Source organism: Chanodichthys erythropterus, chromosome 7, assembly GCF_024489055.1.
Source record: "Chanodichthys erythropterus isolate Z2021 chromosome 7, ASM2448905v1, whole genome shotgun sequence".
NCBI lineage: Eukaryota > Metazoa > Chordata > Actinopteri > Cypriniformes > Xenocyprididae > Chanodichthys > Chanodichthys erythropterus.
In genome coordinates this window covers 11,950,667-11,970,436 of record NC_090227.1, presented here as the reverse complement: position 1 = coordinate 11,970,436, position 19,770 = coordinate 11,950,667, and the positions used below count along the sequence as shown (strand labels likewise).

The 19,770-nt window shown below is 40.4% G+C and overlaps 1 protein-coding gene across 1 annotated transcript in view; it reads right to left on the bottom strand.

Moving 5' to 3' along the window:
* Nucleotides 1-1,277: 1,277 nt before the first annotated feature.
* kiaa1549lb (KIAA1549-like b) overlaps nt 1,278-19,770 on the bottom strand; it is a 151,569-nt gene continuing 133,076 nt past the window's right edge. Inside the window, exons 19-22 of the mRNA XM_067389021.1 lie at nt 11,421-11,518; nt 7,132-7,265; nt 6,297-6,448; nt 1,278-1,556 (exon numbers count right to left, since the gene is read on the bottom strand). Coding sequence (XP_067245122.1) covers nt 1,278-1,556; nt 6,297-6,448; nt 7,132-7,265; nt 11,421-11,518 — 663 coding nt within the window. The remainder of the gene's footprint in view (nt 1,557-6,296; nt 6,449-7,131; nt 7,266-11,420; nt 11,519-19,770) is intronic.

Sequence of the window (19,770 nt, the reverse complement as noted above, 5' to 3'; positions counted from 1 at the left end):
GGAAGTGTCCAATGTGGCACATCACTTTGAGTTGGCTTAGTTTAGATTTTTGATATGTTGCGGAGCTATACTGCAGGCCCAATATTTTCCTTTCTGTACAAATAAATTCACTTGTGAATCATGTTTTTTGTATTAAATGTTATATTTTCCTATATCTTTATGTTAGTATACTGTATTATGTTTTTTAATTATATAATTTCTGTCCATTACGTTTTTAGCCATATAAATACACTTACACTTGCAAAAATACAAATGTAATAATAATAATATAAAATAATAATAGTTCTTTTTTTTTTTTTTTTTTTTACCAGTGAATTTCCATAAAGTTTTAAACAGATGACTTGCAAATTTGACACTTCCAGTGTAGACAATCTCAAGACAACACTGCTCCCAGTGGTGTTCCAAATAATTATACAATAATTATACAAGAAAATAAATAAATAAAGTGCCATTAAGGTTCTGAGCCTTGAAAATGACTTTGTTGCAAACTGGTTTGTTTGTACTTGTTGTAATTTTTTTGTGTCAGTTTGTTTCTGGATTAAAGGGATAGTTCACCCCAGAATGAAAATTCTCTCATCCTTTACACATCTTCATATTATTCCAAACAACTTCCATTTATCTTCGGAATACAAATTAAGATGTTAATAATATCTCATAATTTTTGTCAGTCATACTTGCTTGATTCCTGAGGAAAAAAAAAAAAAAAAAAAAAAACTATGTTGTTCTCCTGTTGACAATATTTGATGTGCTCTGTATGTATTTTATGTAAATAAAAACCTAAATTAAATCGCATAAATTGATCATTTCTTTTCAGAAGACCGCTAGATTAATATGGATTACTTTTAGAATGTCTTTATGGACTTTTTGAAGCTTGACAAATTTGGTTGCATGGACAAAAATAATGAGTATTAAAATATTTAGATTTTTTGGGTAAGTCATCCATTTAATTACCATGTCAGGTTTCATAATTAAACCTAACATTGCTAAAATGGGAAAACAGTGTGAATTTTCATATTGTTTGATTAAATAAAATATTTAATTACATATTAATGTTATACTACAATAAAGAAAAAAAAAATGCAATTACACATTAATGTTATAGTACAATGGCAAAGAGAACCACACAAAACCTGTATTGAAAACAGACAGGCATTTCATTGAAGAAAAAAAAAAAGTATCCAGGGAAATATGATTAAGTCCAGTGAAATTAGAAGTCTAATTTTTACAGAAGTTATACATATATCAATGCAGCTGGTCCATGAATCCACTGGAAAGTTCTACACCTGGAACTCAAACATGTCTGCTTGTTTCTTGGCAAGTTTGGCCACCTCATCACGGATGGCTTTAACCAGGGCTGAAGTGGAAAGGCTGCTGAGGGGGGTGTCAGGGCTGATCAGATCTCCAGGCTCTGCTAGACTCTGCTGGGACGCTGCAGTGGAGGAAGAGGGCGGTTGGTCTGGACCACCCTGAGTGGCCTGGCGGTGGTGCCACAGGAGAGGGCTGCCCTGAGGATAGTGAGGGTGAGGAAAGGCCTCTGCGTAGCCTGGTAAGGGCATCTGAAATAGAAAACAAATAACATTCAACAAGGCCTATGCTAAAACCAGTAAGCAAGGGTGTATTGTTTTTTTTGTTTTTTTTGAGTCTTGAGCTGTGCTGCAGTTGACCAAACTTTACACTTAACAAGAGAACCAACAGACAAATGCACAAGGAAGACACTCACGATAAGGGAAATAAAAAGGGATAAGGGAAATAAGGATCTACTAATATGAGTAATATTAGTGATACTCCATTCAAACAAGTTTGAATTGTGTGATTTGATAATTTTCATTAAACTAAAAGTTATGAAATCATAAACACTTTGAATAAGGGTCACATTGTCACCAGGGTTGGGCATAATTCAGAATTAAAGAATTGACTCCTTTGTAGCTGTCAAGTGTAAATTTGAATTTAATTGGCCAGCCTAGAGGAAGAGGAAATGTCTGAAATGCCATTTAAAGAAATTCAACACTGTCACATAACAGAGGAAGTTTCATTAGTCCACAACGACCTTCATTAGTTCAGGTTATTTCAACAAAACATAAACAATTAAATCATTAATGTTGAATAATTATGCCTATTTGTTCCCTAATATGTAGAACACCCCACCTATGTCTTTCAAGTAATTACAATCTACTATCAAAACCTCACCGCTACATGCCGCTAAAATGTACACACTGCACCTTTAACCCTTCCATCGAAAACAATTGTAATGTCCTCTGAATTGTTTTCATATTAATTTATAAAACTAAATATAGACACCCGAAAATGTGGCATTTCAGTTATGGGAGTGGGAGTGGCATTACAGTAACTGCCAGTAACCATTCTGAGGCTACCTCCGCCTTCCCTGCCCTCGATGGTGGGGCAGCCAAAGAGTATGCAGGGATACCCCCAGTGTAGTGCTCTGCTGCAATGCAACTGTGTCCTCAAGGCACCTCCACCTGACATGATGATCCCGAGTACCCGACTAAAGCCTGAAAGTTCTCATCCACACTTGTTGGCAAGGCTTACAGTGCTGCGGGTAGGGCTTTGCATGCCATGGCCATCCCCGGAGTCAGAGACGTCAGCTCTTCAAGAGATGGTAGCAGGACCACTCCTTCTCCTGGAGGAGAATTCTTGGTTTTCCTTTTCTTTCTGTTCTGGCCTGGTGGCCGGCAGTACCCAAATTGTCAAAAAAAAAAAGCTGTTTCCTCTACCTCTGGGTCCCAAGTTGACGACGTGACACCTCGCTGCTCTTGTCCCCCTCATTTCCTGTAGCTAGCTCTCAGCCCGAGGCAGCCTTAAGAGAATGATATGCTTTCTCACGCCACCTCTGACAGTCCATGGAACCAGACCCTGTCCTCACCAAGGGACACTACGCCTCCCATGTCAGGGCCAAATTTTCCACCTCGCTGACCTACGGCGAGTATGCCTGTAGTTCCTTTAGAGCTCCCCAGTCCATCCCGCTGGCTCATTTGAACGTTCAGGCCCGGCTATGCGATTCAATTTGCCTGGCATCCCCCCACGTTTCAGGGTGTTCATGCTACGATGGTGGGCAAGGATGCATGCGACAAGGTGGTCTACCCTCCCACCACATGTTGCAACTCACTCGCCATCTCCTCTTGTGGAGTCAGGATTCCAGGCAAGCTCAACTGTGCAGCCAATGAGTTCTTACGGCAGCGCTCATGCCCCGGAGAATGGAGACTCCATCCCCAAATGGTCCAGCTGATCTGGGAACACCTCGGAGATGGTCAGGTAGACCTGTTTGCCTCTCCAGACACTTCGGACTGCCAGTTGTTTTACTCCCTGACCAAGGGGACCCTCGGCATGAATGCACTGTGTGGTCTGTGCAAGTATGCGTTTCCCCCAGTGAGCCTTCTCGCACAAACTAACATCAGGGAGATCAGGGAGGACGAGGAGCAAGTCCTCTTGGAAGTACATAGTAGTACATAGTAAGTACATAGTAGTTAGGCCACTTAATGTAAAGTGGGACCCCATAACTCTTCAACCGTTTGCACTATCGTAATAATTCAAATTGCTGCAGACAGTAGACAACATGGGAGTTTTGGCAATTAATGGGCTATTACAGTCATTTCGTGCCTTCCGTCAGCAAATGGCAGCCACTTTCAGGGAGAAAAGGTGGAAGGAGGATTTAAACAGAGAGATATGGAGTGCGGCATTTTAGGGAGTTTTGGATCGCATAAATCATAGAAGAAACAAACAAAAACATGATGGAGTACACAGGCGATTGGTCTGATTTTTGATAAGACTTGGGAGGAGGCTAAGCGAGACTCTTTCGCATTTGGTGTGTGCATCTGTGTAATGTGTCCGTGTGTGTAAATGTATGCATGCATATACATATGTATATGTGTTCGTATATGGAAAAGAAAGTCTCCTGAATTAGGTCGGCCGGAACCGAGAACATTTCCTATAACACTAGATATACCTGTACATCAGAATAAGAATGGCATCTCCGCTAATATCTGTCTCTCTGCTTATCCTGAGGTTTGCTGGGTGCTGGATTCAGGCCGTATCCAGATCAGATGGAGAACCTGTGTCTGGACCTGACTACAACGTAGCCCAGGAGACAATGGGCCTACAGACCCAGTTCTGGCTGCATCTATAATTCAGATTTTTAATCCCCGTATCCGCTTACATATATTTATATATAATCTATTTTTAATCTCTATAATAAAATGTATAATTCAGATTTTGATCTCCATATCCATTTACATATATTATATATATCTTCCAAGGGGTTTTTTCCCTCCTAGGACTTTTTTTCCAGTGCTAGCACGCTGGGTTTTTCTCCTAGGGTTTTTTTTCCACCCCTGGGAGTCAGCCGACATTGGCTTAATGTAGCACCATCTTGTATATGTTACATATTACCACGCTTGGTTGTACAGCTTATTTTTAACCACTTCCCTTTTTCTGTGCTTCTAATATGTAAAGCTGCTTTGAACAATTACCAATTGTAAAAGCGCTATATAAATAAATTTGACTTGACTTGAATGAAAACTGTGCAACCTGGTGTCACAAAAAGACTTGCATATTTGAAATATAGCTGAATTTTCAAGTTTGAAGTGTTAGATTCTTTCAATCATCATTTTCCTCTTTTTTTTCTAAATATTTTTTTTTTGTGTGTGTGTGTGTGTCTATTTAAATTCTATTTACAAACTCAGCATACATATTAATGGTCAATAACTGTAATATATTGAAAGCCATTTGTTTTCTGAAAAAAAAAAAAAAAAAAACTTGTAGAGTTTTTGTGTGACAATTTTATATAAAAAAAAAACAAACAAACAAAAAAAAAAACATAATATCTAAAGATGGGCTATTTTAGCTTCAGGTTCTAAAGGGTTAATCTGCCTTGCCCTCAACAGTTGCCCTTTTGGGATCTTGTAGTGGTACTATCAGTGCTGCAGAGAGTACCCTTTGAGCCATTGCTCTCAGTGGAGCTAAAGTTCCTCTCTTTGAAGATGGCACTCCTGACGGCTTTGGCCTCTGTTAAGAGGGTCAGGGACCTACAGGCATTTTCAGTTGGCCTTTGTCTGTTACGGAGGCAAGCAGAGGTTATCCCACTGGATAGTGGATGCTATAGCCTTGGTTTACCATAAAGCCATGCCCCCTAGGGGTGAAATCACACTCAATCAGGAGTGTTGCTTCCTCCTAGGCGTTGGCGCATGGCGCCTGGCTAACAGACATTTGTAGAGCTGCAGACTGGGCAACACCTAACACATTTGTGAGATTTTATAATCTCAGTGTAGAGCCAGTGTCCTCCCGTATACTTGTCCCAACTGGCCAGAAAGTAGGACATGCTCTGTGTCGATCTCACTTGAGACTCCACGGACTGGTAACTGAGACGTTGGGTACTTTTTCAGAAGATGCATAATAGTGTCCCTTACTGTATAACAGTGAAAACACAGACAGACAGAAAATTCTGCCAATGCTGGGGAAGCATTATGTCATAAATGACAGAAAATTCCATCAATGGTGGGGAAAGAGTGAAGAGAATTATTTTTAATATCCTGAATTCTTATTAAGTTTTAAGGAAAAGTAATTAGAAAATAGCAGTTAGAAAGAATGCTATTCTTAAGAATGGTTTCTGAGTCTTGCCCCTGTTGTGTAAAAGCAGAAAATCTGAATATATCATATCAGATATAGATATAGCTTGTTCATATCAGGATATGAACACAGCTACTGTATATCTATAGGTTATTTGAATATCATTAAATTTAATTTCTTTTTCATTCTACTTCTTTAAATTCTGAATCTTATTTGCTACTTCAATTCAATTCATTTTTTTAAAAAGTTATTTCAGTTCTGAATGGCACACAACCCTGCTTGTGACACAGGAAAGAAAGAAAAAGAAAAGTGTTCATTTGAAGAAATGTGCTCAACTACCCCGGGAATTTGTTGTTTCCACTCAACGTCAGCGATAAATTCAGTTCAGCAAATGGTTTCTAAATGACACTGGTTCTGCAAAAAGACACTGTGTGAATGCAGGCACACACAAACAGGGATAAGAAGGACAATCCTTGCGCCAAAAAGCAGGTCACATGATCAGACAGAATGTTCCCCAAATTTAGAACAATGTATAGAGGCACATGTGACAGACCAGTTCTGCTCTCTTGGTTGCAGTCCATGAGGTTTACTCCACATTAAATTGTATTAGTGGTGCATGCACTGTAACACTGGGGTCTTGGGATGCAACCCAGTTTGAAGCAGAATTGGACGACTGATAGAGAACCAATAAATAAATTTGATAAATGCATTCTTACAGATTCGGCCCACTGAGGAGGCACATCCTCGGGTTCAGGGGGGTAAGACATCCAGGACGGGCTGTGATAAGAGGAGGGTGGTGTGGAGATAAAATATCCTGTGCATCCTGGACGAGTGGCTGGGATGGAGTACACTGCTGTCATAGGATTTCCTGTGACAAAAAAGAGAAAGGATTGAAACAAGTACATGCTAATATTAAGCATGATAAGATTAATTCATTTTTACATATTCTGAAGGAAATATGAGTAGTGTTTGCCAGTGCCATACTCATGGCCATGATGCTAAAGAAGTTGCTAAGGTGTTCTGAGTGGTTGCTATGTGATTTGTCTGCTATTTGAAGTCAGAATAGCCCACTCAAAAATGTATGATATTCTTATCTAGATATGGGTTTAGTCCTTCCTTCAATGTAAGTTTCTGATGTTTTACAATACAGTATATCATCAGCCAAGTCGAATCATTTAAAAAAGTAACAGCCCAACTCTCTTCAACAAGGTTCACAATTCGAGGTATGGTATCCTTCATGTGCAGATCATTAATGGTTCAAGAAGAGTGCTAAACTTCCCTGACTATAAATATAATAATAACTACACTCTGAATAACTATTACATGCTGAACTTCTCATTTGCTGGATGTATAATAAATGAAATGAAAATTATAAATATGGTACCATAACAAAAAAGATTGCTCATATATACAGAAGTATAATACAGGAATCCATCAATGTTCATGGATATACATAGCTGAAATTCTGCGTGTGAATGCCTTTGAGAGAGTGAGGCCATTATTGCATTATTGTTTGTAAACCATAGAAAAACAATAGAAACACACACTAACCTGAGTGGTCGGGAATGGGCTCAGTAGAGACAGGTGGGAGTGGTGCTCTGCTGTTTGGCATGTAGGGGGCGCTTTCATGCTGACTGGGCATTAACTCAGAGCAGTGACCCTTTGGACCAAGATCAGAAGATGACCTGAAGAACATAGTAACAATTTCATACATGCATTGACATGGATTTACCACCAGGTGACAGTGTTGATTTACGATCAAAGTCAAAAGTCAAAATCTGCTGCCTTTATACAGAGAGAATTACCATGCGTTATATGACTGACTTTATCAAAATGATTCACAATTTAAAATACACATTTGGCTTTAGTACTGAAATAAACCTGAAAATTATTAATTTACCTGACTATGCATGAGTATATGAATAGCTCACCCAAAAATAATTCATTATCACCCTCATGTTGTTCCAAACCCACATTTCTGTTGAAATGTTAAGAATAATTTCCTGACTGCTTTTTCCAAACAATGAAAGTGAATGGCTATTGATACCATCAAGCTCCAAAAAATAATAAGCACAATGTATTATATTTGATACACAAATTTCTAAGGCTCCTAAATTATTAATGTGGTCAAAACTTTACTGAAGAACCTGTTTTACACAATCTGCTACATGTCATCAGTCATCATCTGGGGGCTTCAAATGTTGTGGACAATGGGAGGACCTTGAAGTCAAAAGGGTTGAGATCCACTGCTCTAGACTGTGACTAAATGGTCGCATTTTTTCCCACTGGTGCTACTGAATTTGAGATGCTGCAGAGCCAATAGATGGAGCTTGACGTCCAGCTTCCCCCAGTTGGATGTAATGGGTGGAGCTATATGGTCCAACCACACCCTAACCCTACCCGTAAATCTATCGCTAAACATAACATAAGATATGTTTAGCAGTAGGGTTAAAGTGTGGTAGTAGGACCACCTAGTGAGCGTACCCTAAAAGACAGCACAGTGTGAGATTAGATATTCGCAGTTCTCAAATGTTAGTCTAGAGCCCTGCAATAACTTTGCATGAGGAACAGACCAAAATTTACAGTAAGCCATTAATCAAACTTGGCACAGTGCGATTGGTTACAACAGTGACAGCAAACTTGGCATGATGTGTTTTGAGATGATGCTGTATGTTTGAATATCAAGTTTCAAGTTAAGTTTAATTTATTTATGAAGCATGTTTAAAAACAGCCACAAGACTGACCAAAGTGCGGTACAAAACATCTGAATACAAACCCTAAAATATACACACAGATATTGACAAAAAGAAACATAAATAAATAAATGAAATAAAATAATGTGCAAAAGATATTAATTTGCCAGAACAGATACGTTTTTAAGAGAGACTTAAAAATCGTCAGGGAAGGTGCCACTCTGATAAGGGCAGGTTATTCCATAACCGTGGCCCAACCATATAAAATGCTCGATAAGCTCTACATTTAAGTCTTGAGTGTGGTACTAGAAGGAGGTTTCGGTCACTTGATCTTAAGCTTCTGGAATGGGTATAGTGATACAGCAATTCAGATAAGTATAGGAGCTTGGTTATGTATGAGATTTAAATACAAATAAAAGAATCTTAAAATCAATTCTATACTGAATAGCCAATGAAGATCTATCAGAATTAGAATGATGTGATCATATTTACGACTTTTGGGAATAAATCTAGCAGCAGCATTTTGGACCAGTTGAAGAAGGGCAATCTGAGACTTGGGAATACCACAATACAATGAGTTGCAGTAGTCCAAGCGAGAAGTGATAAAAGCATGAAGAGCCATTTCAAGAGTTTTGTCTGTGAGGAAGTGTTTGATTTTTGATAAAAGACAGAGTTAAAAAAAAAATAATAATAAAATAGTTCCAGTTACCGAAGATATTTGCTTGTCAAGTTTCAAAGGCTCACCCAAGGACACCCAAATTTTGCACATGCATAGATCTAAAGGCAGATAAGCTCTACAAATCGATGCTGGAGGTCTGAAAATTGTCAGTGGGGCAGAAGACTATCACCTCAGTTTTATCTTCATTTAAAGATAAAAAATGTTGAGCAAGCCAAGATTTAACTTCATCTAAGCACAATAGAAGAGATGTTAAAGCAGACGGATCATTTCTCTTGATAGGTAAATATATGTTGGTGTTGTCATCATAAAAGTTGAAAGATACACCGTGCCTTCTTAAAATAGAACCCAAGGATAACATGTACAATGAGAAAAGAGAGGGAGCCAGGATGGAGCCTTGTGGGAGGCCACAGGTGAGGTGGGCAACAGAAGAGGAAAAGTTAGCTATCTTGACCAAAAACTTTCTATTAGATAAATAAGACTGAAACCACTTGAGGACAGTACCTTTTATCCCCACACATGACTTTAATCTAGCAATAAGTGTGGAGTGGTCAACAGTATCAAATGCTGCAGTTAAATCTAAAAGAACAAGAACCACCAAGTCACCAGAATCACATAGCTAAAACAATGTCGTTTAGCAAATTCTGTCCTATGAGCAGATTTAACTGGAAAATCTCAGAGATACGCTTACAATTTAGAAAAGACTGAAGTTGAGCAAATACAATTTTTTTCCAAAACCTTAAGATAAATGGTAAAACAGAGATTGGACGAAAGTTTTTCAACACAGAAGGATCCAGTGAGGGCTTCTTGAGCAAGGGAGTGACAGTAGCCACTTTAAGATGATCAGGAACAGAGCCAGTAGAGAGAGACTTATTAAGAAAAGACACCAAACCCAGTCAAATAGAGCCAACAATGAATTTTAATAATCTAGGGTGTATGATGTCATAAGAACAAAAGGTGGGTTTAAGAATAGCGATGGTGTCTTTAAGTACCTGTAGCGAGATAGGTTCAAAAAGATCCCAGGAAGCAGGATGCAGCAAAGGTTCACTATGAAAAAAAGCTTACATTGGGTCTTAAATGAGAGATTTTGTCATTAAAAAAATCTCAGGAAGCTTTCACACAGAGCATTAGAAGCAGCAGACATTGTATTGACTGGAGGATTTACAACAGAATCAATAACTGAAAATAAAACCTTGGGTCTGGAATGGTTTTTTAAAATTAAATTTGAAAAGTATGTAGCTTTTGCGGACTTCGCCGCATTCTGATAGGCTGATAAACAGTCTTTGAACAGTTGAAACGATATCTGTAATTTGTCTTTTTACGCTCAGCCTTTCTACATGCTTGTCATAGAAGTCGAGTCTCAGAATTTTGCCACAGTGCAGATTTACGTTTGGGCTTGTAAGGCTTGAGAGGAGCAGTGGTGTGGCGACCAGGGCGGGCGAGAGCCGTGAGGGAACGGCGCGAGGCCGGTGACGCAAGTGATAACAAGCATCACCTGGGAGGCGCACCGGCCTTGAGTCTCTCACGGAGGAGCTCCCTGAGCATAAAAGGAGGAGCGACGACCGTGGAGGACGAGAGAGGACCAGGCCTGGACTTTATGTTATGGTTTTGTTATGTTTGTGTGGCCGGCAGACGTCCGCGAGGGTCTGCCGGCATTACTTTCGTTTTGTTCTTTGTTTATTTTTGAATTAAAGTTACGTTGAATGTTCGCCGGTTCCCGCCTCCTTCTTCCCATTTACGAACTGTGTTACAAGTGGCATTTAATATATCCAGCCAAGTGGAATCTAATAGACTGTTGGTTGACATCGAAGTCAGGTAGCGGTGAGTCCAGATGCAGATGTAAACAGGAATTCATAAAACACTGATTGAAATTTGCACTAAACTGAAAAGATAAAATATAATATGTTGTAGGCTATATTTCGTAGTGATATAAGAAAGATCAGGAAGAGACAGAAAATAAAATCGCCTTATGATCCGATATCAAGGAATCAGACACACTAATATCAGAGATGGCAAACCAATGTAAAAGAACAAGGTATGGCCCTGTATATAAGTCAAGTCTTTTACCCACTGGACCAGGTTAAAAGAGTTAATAAGATTAAGAATATACCCAAACATTATTAATTGTATTATTATTATTAATAAAAAAGGAAGCTTTTCAGTTTTCAGAGCATAACTACTTAATAATGACAAGCTATCAGAAGACTTATATAGCACACATACTTATATAGTCGTAGGCCTACATACTTTTATGTCATTTTTGGAGCTTGATAGCCCTATCCACATTTACTTTAATTGTTTGACTTGTGAACATCTCCTACTGTGTCCCACAGAAGACAGACTCATTTGGGTTTGAAACGATGTGTAAATGATGGAACAAAAATAAATGCTGAATAAACTTCTGCACCTAGTCTGCCATGAGAAAAAAAAAAAAAAGGCATAACAAGGCCCAAGTGTGTGTGTGTTCTGACCGTCGCAGTGAGGACTCAGGTGGAGGGCCTGTCCTTGGTGGGATGGGGGGTGGAGGAGACTCAAGAGCCATGTCAGGAAGCTGAGTGAACCTGAATGCCTTTTTGAGAAATTGAATATTAGCATTCACATAAATGTAACGTGATATGGGTTAATCCTATTAACAATAAAAGTGATATGGGTTTTGACCAAGAAAATAAGTTTTTAACAGTGAAGCTTTTTGTTGATATTTCTGTACATATATACACAAATCTATACAATAGTTGAATTATAACAAATTTCAAACATTGTTTGATTTTACACAAACACAAAAAAGGCATAATTATTCACCACTTCTGATAACATCAAATTGACAAAATGTTAATTGATTAATTAGCAATAAAAAGAGATGATTTATTTCTTTCAAAAAAAAAAAAAAGAAAAAAAAAAAGTAATTATTCCAACTTTTGACCAGTAGTATAAATCAATCCATTTTACTTCCATAATCTTATTTAACCTTCATGGACTGTTTGAATTCTGGTTACAGCCTGTATGGTCAAATTGGCCATCACTGGAGTCTATACAATTCCCCAAAAATCACACTATGAAAAAACAAAAAGCGTTCAGCGTAAATGAGTACACCCCCTTTGAAAAGTATCTCAATGAACACAAAACCAATTTCCAAAATGTTGACAAGTCTAAGTTTAATATAACATCTGTTTAACTTATAACATGAAAGTAAGGTTAATAATATAACTTAGATTACACATTTTTCAGTTTTACTCAAATTAGGGTGATGCAAAAATGAGTACACCCCACAACAAAAACTACTACATCTAGTAGTTTGTCTGGCCTTCATGATTTTTAATGACAGCACCAATTCTTCTAGGCATGGAATGAACAAGTTGGTGACATTTTGCAACATTTATCTTTTTCCATTCTTCAAGAATGACCTCTTTTAGAGACTAGATGCTGGATGAAGAGTGATGCTCAATTGACTCTTCAGAATTCCCCATAGGTGTCCAATTGGGTTCAGATCAGGAGACATACTTGGCCACTGAATCACTTTCACCCTGTTCTTCTTCAGAAATCCAACAATGGCCTTAGATATGTGTTTAAGACCATTGTCATGTTGGAAAAGTGCACGACAACCAAGGGCACGAGTGATGGTAGCATCTTCTCTTTCAGTACATCTGTGAATTCATGATGCCATCAAAAAAATGCAGTTTCCCGTGTTTCACCATGTTTCACTGTAGGCACCATGCATTTTTCTTTGTATTCCTTACCTTTGCGATGCCATACAGTTTTAAAGCCATCAGTTCCAAAAACATTTATCTTGGTCTCATCACTCCAGAGTATAGAGTCCTAGTAGTCTTTATCTTTGTCAGCACGGGCCCTTCATCTTTCTGGTGTAAAGATATCTTCTTTTTCAGATCTTGTGACATTTCTCTTCCATGTGGTGAAATTGGAAGAGGTTTTTAATACCCTTTTATTGTCAACTGTCTTCTGGACATCTGTGTAATGAATAATTAGACTCACCTGTGGTTGAATTCTTGTTAAATTAGACATTTGTAGTCTAAAATTTAGCTTTGCTCCAGAGACTTTCAGTGGGGTGTACTCATTTTTGCATCACCCTAATTTGAGTAAAGCTGAAGTTATATTATTAACCTTACTTTCATGTTATAAGTTAAACAGTTATGTTATATAAAACTTACACTCTAAAAAATGTTTGCCCAACGTGCTGGGTAGTTTTATTTAACTCAACTGTTGTATAAAAATTACTGTATTGCTTGCTTAAAATGAACCCAAAATATGCTGGAAATTAACATTTATTAATATGTTTAATAAATGAGCATTTATTAATAAGATAATGAATAATAAACAATAAACATTTATTAAATTGCTTATTAATAAATGTACACTTTTTGATTATTATTGATGCCTCTAGTAATTATGTGTCTGATTTTTAATTTCTCACCTATTTTTGATTCATTTTAAGCCACCCATATAGTCATTTTTAATCAGTAGTTGGGTTAAATAAAACTACCCAGCAGGTACCCAGCAAACATTTAACCCAACCACTGGGTTAAAACAACCCAATTGCTGGGTTTGTCCATTTTCAACCCAACTTGGGTTGTTTTTAACCAAACATTTTTTTGAGTGTAGTCTTGTCAACATTTTGGAAATTGTTTTTGTGTTTCATTGAGATATTGTTTAAAATGTTACTTTTCAAAGGAGGTGTACTCATTTATGCTGAGCACTGTACAATCATACATTTATAACAATAATATCATTGTCTAAACCTAAAGTAATCTTTACAAACTATATAGCCTTTGAAAGGCTCAGACTCTAGTCTTCATATTTGGTGACTGATTTTCAAAATAAATGACAGAGCTATAGCTAAATAGTAATAGATTCTTCATTTGGGGTATGGTGCCAAACTATAACATGCTCTGATTCTTTCCATGTTTTTTTTTTTTTTTTTTATGGTTTTACAGATTGAATTCAAATAAAATATTACCATTACTGCCTAAACTTCTGAATAGGATGTTTACTCATAAATATTTTGAAAAGTATGAAAATATATGGTTCAGATCACCAGGGCTGGACTGGGGCTAAAATTCAACCCTGGACAAACCCAGCCCATGTGGCCCATGAGTTCCTCTGCAAATGTTTTTTGCTGGGGTTAAATTGGAGTAAATAAATGAATAAATAAAACTAGGACAGGGACAAAATAATGATCGATATTATTGAATTTACTTCAAATGCAGTTAACAAATTTAATATTGCACTTTTGTCACATAGAAATGAACTTGACCGTAAAGCATTTATTTTGAGCTAGGGTGCTGTAAAGTTAATTTACTGCTATTAAATTCTGTCATTATTTACTCACCTTCATGTCGTTCCAAACCTGTATGACTTTCTCTCTTCTGTGAAACACAAAAGAAGATATTTTGAATAATGTTAGCAACCAAACCATTTGGGTTAGGCTACTCTTGACTAGTATTGTATAGATGAAAAAAAAAAAAAAAAAAAAATATATATATATATATATATATATATATATATATATATATATATATATATATATATATATATATATATATTTTCATTCATGTTACAAAGAAAGAAATTTATTCAGGTTTGGAATGACATTAGGGTAAATAAATGATGAGATTTTGGGTTGAACAATAGCTTTTTTAAAGAGCTAACACCTAATTCATTAGAACTATTAGAAGTTAATAAAACCTATAGAGAAAAAATATATTTTCCTTAAAGGGTCATGAAACCCAAGAACACATTTTTAAAGAGATTGTAAACAGATATGTACAGGTTGCATGCCACTGAAAACATTAATAGCACTCATAAAGTTTATCAATAAGTGGAAATTGGTTATTATTGAACAATAATTGGTTATTATAGAGCAATTTCGAACTTCTAGTTTGAAAAACAAAATCAAAGCTTTGTCACAGAATCTGACGAAAAATTCGGGCCTCGTGTGATAGATAGGCTGCAGGGGCGGGAGAGGCCTGAATCTACACCACCCAGTTTTGGTGCAGATGGTTTGTTTTGCTGTTTTCCACCAGCACAAATGAAAAATAGAGATTGCATTACAGAGGAGAATTCAAATGAGTTTAAAGGGTTAGTTCACCCAAAAATGAAAATTCTGTCATTTATTACTCATCCTTGTGTCGTTCCACATCCGTAAGACCTTTATTCATCTTTTGAACACAAATTAACATCTTTTTGATGTAGTCTGAGAAGTTTCTGTCCTTCCATAGAGATCCAATGCAACTACCACTCCAAGGTCCAGAAAAGTAGGAATGACATCATTAAAGTACTCCATGTGACTTCCCTTTCGTGGGAACTATCGACGCTACGTCGAATGACGTGATGGGAACCCTCTGTATTTTGTGTTCGTGAAGCACCTCTGTATCCAACCAATGAAGAGACGTGACGTCAGAGGCGGGTGACGTCACGGATCAGGAAGCTATAAAGCACACCTGAACACAAAGCACGCCAGCTTCTGTTGTCTTCAGCAAGCGCTCTCTGTATCTTGTGTGTCTTATTTGGTGTTGTTTGTCTTATTACATATAAACAAGTCAAGATCTCTTCGTCTGAGGACAAGAGTATCTCACACCAATCCATATATTTATATATAAAAAAGACACGTATTATGGCGAGAAACAGCAGTGAAATGGGAGTGAGCCCAGGCAGCTCTCGAGGGAGCGTCTGTGTGCACTGTAAAAACTCGCTCTCAGGACACTGCTGCAGTGTTCCCCGCGGATCGGGTCCCGCTTCTGCTGAGGCAGGGCGGAGGCTCCGTTCATGGGGTTCACAAATGGATCTGACAGAGGGATTAGAGACGGGCGCGCCTTTTCTCTGCCCTCACCAGCCAGGTTCAGCGCCGTCTCCCAGGTGGAAGCACGCTCTGCGGTTTCTTCCCCCGGGTTGAGGCACCGATACTCACATGTCCAGCTCTGAGGAGGTGGATATTGTGATATCGTTCTGAGGATCGCCACCTCACAGTCACACACACATATCGTGTTTCAAAATCACACGTTTATAACAAATCAATCGTGAACAGCAGTTTGATTTTTCCCCCTGTGCTACACTACAAAGTTGGGATACACACGATTTATGTGTTGTTTGCTGGGAGTGGAGCGTGCACGTCAGCTCACAACTGACAGTGACCGTGTTCATTCATAAAAATGTCCCGAAGAAAAGTATGCACTAGCGGGAGTTTTGTAGCTCCACTCCTGTTGGCTTTATTCTCGAGGGAATAAAAGTCTATTGCAAAGCTCGAATCTCGCGCTTGCCGAGGCAGCGCGTGGATTGAGTTTTCATTAAAGAATATAGCTCAGATCTCGCGCTTGCCGAGGCAGCGCGTAGACTGAGTTTTAATTAAAGAATATATGGCTCGGATCTCGCGTTGCCGAGGCAGCGCGTAGATTAATTCTGCAAGAATGAAAATACGGCTCGGGTCTTGTGTTTGCCGAGGCTGCGCATATATCACGTGTCCGTAATTATGCATGTGTGTGTATGTGTATGTATATATTAAGGGATCTGAGTAGACGGGAGTTCCCTTTCTCTATTTCCCTAAAATACCTTGCGAATTATTACGAGCTATAATTCTTTTTTGTATTCTAAATATATTCAGTCTGTTCAAAAATATAAGAACTGGCTGCATTTAATTTGAGGATTAAATGAAATATTGAATACATTAAATTCTGAGGAATTTAAAAGCCTCCGGACTAGGATGGATCTGAGGACCGTCATTATCTCTCGGAAGGCTTCAAAGAAGAGGTCCTGACATAGTGCAGGATCTCTCGAGGGCAGCCCCCTCCGGGGGGGTTCGGATATTGGGTCCTCCTCGGTGCCCTCAGGGGACCGTTCTGTCAACCCTGCCACCAAGCGTGAGTCAGGGCACAGCAGTTTCCACCGATCCTCCGAGGAGAGTCGGCCAGCACGTGATTCGTCTGTCTGCCGGTGCGCCGCGTCAGATAGACAAGCCAAGTGCTCAAAAAACACCAGAGACCAGTCTCGAGAGACTGGTTCCCTTAGTAGAATATTTGGAAGAGTGGAAAAATCCCGAATGTTTCGAAGTGGGTGCTGCTCATGATAGAACAGGGCTACAGAATTCAGTTTGGTTCACGACCGCCCAAGTTCAATGGGGTGCTTCCTACGGTGGTAACCCCAGAGCAGTCTCTGATGATGGAGCAAGAAGTAACGACGCTTTTGCAAAAAGGGGCTATAGAAAGGGTTTCCCCTCCCAGCAAAATGTCGGGCTTTTACAGCTGCTACTTCATTGTTCCGAAGAAGGATGGAGGGTTGCGTCCGATCATAGATTTACGTGTGCTAAATCGATCCATAAAGAAGCTGAAGCTCAAAATGCTTACACTCAGACAGATCATCCCTCAGATCAGGTCCGAGGACTGGTTTGTAGCGACAGATCTGAAAGACGCATACTTTCATGTATCCATCCATCCATCCATCCTTCACACAGGAAGTTCCTCAGGTTTGCTTTCGGGGGCGAAGCTTACCAACACAGGGTTCTTCCGTTCGGCCTATCCCTCTCACCCCGCACGTTCACGAAGCGCGTGGATGCAGCGCTGGCTCCGCTGAGACTCCAGGGCATCCGCGTGCTGAACTATATCGACGATTGGTTGATATTAGCTCAAACAGAACAACTGGCAGTTCAACATCGAGATGTTGTCCTGTCGCACATGAAGTGGCTTGGGCTGAGGCTCAACGCCAAAAAGAGTGTGCTGGTCCCGAGTCAGGTTGCAAACTACTTAGGTGTAATCTGGGATTCCACCACGATGCAGGCGCAGTTGTCCCCTGCTCGTTTGAGTTCCATTCTCGGGGCCGTGAAAGGGGTGAAGTTAGGCCAGTTACTCACTGTAAAACAGTTTCAGAGACTGGTGGGTCTGATGGCAGCTGCGTCCAACGTTATTACTTTTGGCCTTCTGCACATGAGACCCCTACAGTGGTGGCTCAGGACCAAGGGGTTTTCCCCGAGGGGAAATCCTTTTCGCATGATCAAAGTCACGCGGCGATGCCTTCGTGCTCTGGTCATGTGGAAAGAGCCTTGGTTAATAACCCAGGGACCCGTGCTGGGGACTTCTGGTCGTCGTGTAATGCTTACGACAGATGCTTTCCTCACGGGCTGGGGAGCGGTCATGAGTGGCCGCTCAGCTCAGGGTCTGTGGGAGGACCATCAGCGCTCCTGGCACATAAATCGGCTGGAGATGATGGCGGTGTCTCTAGCACTGAAACACTTCCTCCCAGACCTGAGGGGCCACCACATGTTGGTCCATACGGACAACATGACGGTGGTCTCTTATGACCAGTCACTCACTGTAAAACAGTTTCAGAGACTGTTGGGTCTTATGGCAGCTGCGTCCAACGTTATTACTTTTGGCCTTCTGCACATGAGACCCCTACAGTGGTGGCTCAGGACCAAGGGGTTTTCCCCGAGGGGAAATCCTTTTTCGCATGATCAAAGTCACGCGGCGATGCCTTCGTGCTCTGGTCATGTGGAAAAAGCCTTGGTTCCTGTCCCAGAACCCATGTTGGGGACTTCTCGTCGTCGCGTAATACTTACGACGGATGCTTCCCTCACTGGCTGGGGGGCGATCATGAGTGGTCGCTCGGCTCAGGGTCTCTGGGAGGACCATCAGTGCTCCTGGCACATAAATCGGCTGGAGATGATGGCGGTGTTTCTTGCATTAAAACACTTCCTCCCAGACCTGAGAGATCACCATGGGTTGGGCCGCACGGACAACACTGCGGTGGTCTCATACATCAACCATCAGGGGGGCTTGCGGTCTCGCCTGTTATTCAGGCTGGCCAGTCGCATCCTCCTCTGGTCCCAGGGAAAGCTCCTCTCGCTGAGAGCAGCTTACATCCCCGGGCGGTTGAATGTGGGAGCGGACGCCCTGTCGAGGCAGGGCGTGAGACCGGGGGAATGGAAACTCCACACTGAGGTGGTGGAGTTGATATGGAAAACTTTCGGTCGAGCTCAAGTCGATCTATTTGCCACAGAGGAGTCAGCTCAGTGCCCTCTGTGGTACTCACTTCAGCACCCAGCACCTCTAGGGCTGGATGCCATGCTACAGACGTGGCCGAGGCTACGTCTGTATGTGTTCCCCCCAGTCTCAATGCTCCTGGGAGTTCTGGAGAAGGTTCGCCAGGAGAAGGTCGACCTAATATTGGTGGCCCCGTACTGGCCGACCAGAATATGGTTTTTCGGACATAATGTCTCTACTTCAAGGCCCTCCTCTCAGGCAGGATCTCCTGTCTCAAGCGGGCGGCACGATTCTCTATCCCCGCCCAGAAATGTGGAAACTGTGGGCCTGGCCCCTGAGGGGGCAAGGCTCATAGGAACTGGTCTCTCAACCGAGGTTGTAGAGACCATCCTTCACTCCAGAGCTCCCTCCACGAGGAAGTTGTACTTATGTAAATGGAAATTGTTCTCTGTGTGGTGTGAACAGCATAATTTGGACCCGGTCCATTCTTCTGTCTTTGACATGCTTCAGTTCCTTCAGGAAAAGTTTTCGGAAGGTTTAACCCCTTCCACGCTGAAAGCATATGTGGCCGCTATTTCGGCTCATCATATCCCTGTAGGGGGCTCCTCGCTGGGTCGAGACCCCCTAGTAGTACGCTTCCTCCATGGTGCACTCAGGTTGAGACCTGTGGTGCGCACAAAGACCCCGACCTGGGACCTCACTATTGTGCTCCAAGGGCTGGCTGAGGCTCCCTTCGAGCCAATAGAGGAGGTGTCAGACAAGTTCTTGACACTTAAAACTATCTTTCTCTTGCCGTCTCTTCTTTGAAGAGAATTGGTGATTTACAAGCGCTGTCAGTCGC